The sequence below is a fragment of the Vulpes lagopus genome, chromosome X (assembly GCF_018345385.1).
Source record: "Vulpes lagopus strain Blue_001 chromosome X, ASM1834538v1, whole genome shotgun sequence".
NCBI lineage: Eukaryota > Metazoa > Chordata > Mammalia > Carnivora > Canidae > Vulpes > Vulpes lagopus.
This window is the reverse complement of record NC_054848.1, coordinates 32,061,946-32,063,882: the sequence shown is the minus strand read 5'-3', so window position 1 is coordinate 32,063,882 and position 1,937 is coordinate 32,061,946. Positions and strand designations below refer to the sequence as shown.

At 41.6% G+C, this 1,937-nt stretch overlaps 1 protein-coding gene across 1 annotated transcript; it reads left to right on the top strand.

Annotated features, from left to right (window-relative positions):
- Positions 1-389: 389 nt before the first annotated feature.
- LOC121482471 (protein FAM47E-like) lies at positions 390-1,673 on the top strand. Its single transcript, XM_041740386.1, has one exon. The coding sequence runs from the start codon at positions 390-392 to the stop codon at positions 1,671-1,673; it is 1,284 nt and encodes a 427-aa protein (XP_041596320.1).
- The last annotated feature ends 264 nt before the right edge of the window (positions 1,674-1,937 follow it).

Here is a 1,937-nt window from a genome sequence, read left to right as displayed (position 1 = left end):
TTCCTAAAATGTTAAATAAACATCTATCATGTGCTTCTGCCATTCCTCTCTCATCTAAAGTTTAACTAAGAGAAATGAAAGCACATAGGTGCACAAAGACATAAACACATATATTTGTGGCACCTTTATTTGTAATAGCCTCAAATTGGAATCAATCCAAATGTCCGTTAAAAGGCGAATGGATAAATTGCGGAGTACACCCGTATAATGGAACAGTATCCCATAACAGAAAGAAATGAACCTTTGTGGCCCATTCCGAGAGAAAGCTGCACACGGCCCCTGCATTGACCAACCTCAGGAAAGAATCTGGCTGCGCCTGGTTACGCAGTCTCCTAGCAACCGAAAAACAAACCACAGAAGCTGGTGGTCACCCAGGGACCAGAAGTACCATGGCAGACAAGAAGTGGCTGTTAGGGCCTGGGCCGCTGGAACCAATGCCCCTGGGCATGAACTGCAAGCCCTGGTACAAAGACAAGTTACCTTCCAAGTGTTTCGCAAAGCACAAGAACAAGCTTCTGAATTTCCCCACTTCTCTGGATAGCCGGCAGTGGGTGTTTGTGAAAGAGGGGCTGGACGACTTCAGGAGGGGATGTCCATCTTGTGAAGATCTGATCACTTACGGCCCTAAGGAAGGCTTTCTTCCCGTGATTGCTCACAGAGTTCCCAAACCTGCCCCCAAAAAGAGTCAGAAAAAGCTGACCAAGGAAGCTGACCTGTTTTCCAAGCTGTCACCAGCCCAGCAAGCACGGAAGGCATTCATTGAGGACATTGAAGCCCACCTGACCGAGCATCCCTTGGCTCTCTACCCAAGTCTGCAGGAAGATCTACCTCCAGACCTGTTATTAAAGGTGTTAGAAGTGCTTGATCCTGACAAGAAGCTGAAGGACACATGGGCTTACTGTCAGAACCCTGAGAAAAGAATGAAGTCCCCCACAAAGCTTTGTGAGAAAAATCCTGCCAAAGTCTACCTAAAACCTCCCAAGAAGACTCCTGGGTCATGTCCAGATAAAGTGCCTCATGAAGAAAAGGAGTCAAGCACAAAGGATTTGCTCAAAACTCCTCCTCTTCATAGAAGAATACCAAAAGGAGTCCGTAAATTCTGCAAATGGGTTGCTACTTTTGGAGACTTGGGCATTGATGAAGAGTTCATCATGAAACAGTTAGAAATTGGCTATGAGTACAAACCAACCTATGACATATGCTGCATGAAGAAAATAAACCATGTTCCTTTGGATCTAAAGTACAGAGAGGGGCTAGATAAAATGGAAGATATAAAATTCTCCTTATACTGGGAAAACTGGGAGAGGAAACTCCAGAAACGAAAGAATCCTTATAAACCCAACTGGGTAAAGATGAGGTATGGAGCATGGTACCTGAAGCCCAAGTTGTGGAAAAAGCTAATAAATGATGAACCTTTAATTGACCCCAACTTCTCATTTGAAGCTCAAGACGGGAGATATGGAAAGAAGCTCCCTGAACAGGATATTCTTGAAGATCTTTATGGAACAATTGCCTTTAAAGATTTCATTCTAAGCAAGGGCTACAGGATGCCAGGCATCCTTGAGAAGTTGTTCACCAGGAAGGGATGGAAATATGATTCTGTTAGGACTCCTATACACCGAGTAATAAAAATACACCCAATTTTAAAAGAAGATTCACATGAAGATGTTTAAACAGTTTTCTATTTACTACTTGATCTCTCTCTCATTTTAACATCAAATAGAATTCATGATGAGTATCCCATTGTGTATGTGCAACTTTGATTTCACAATATCTGTCAATGTAATACCTAATGCTGATAAACATTCTTCAGTGACCTTCTGCTTGGGTTCATAAATATTTTATTGACTATGAAATCAATATTCATATTACTCTTCTTACATTCTTATAGCATGGTGAATATTAGATGATTATATCAATTATTTATAAAAATAAAA

Bases quoted from the DNA above. Each gene is read 5' to 3' on its own strand.
- LOC121482471 (XM_041740386.1), top strand. From the start codon at position 390: ATGGCAGACAAGAAGTGGCTGTTAGGGCCTGGGCCGCTGGAACCAATG.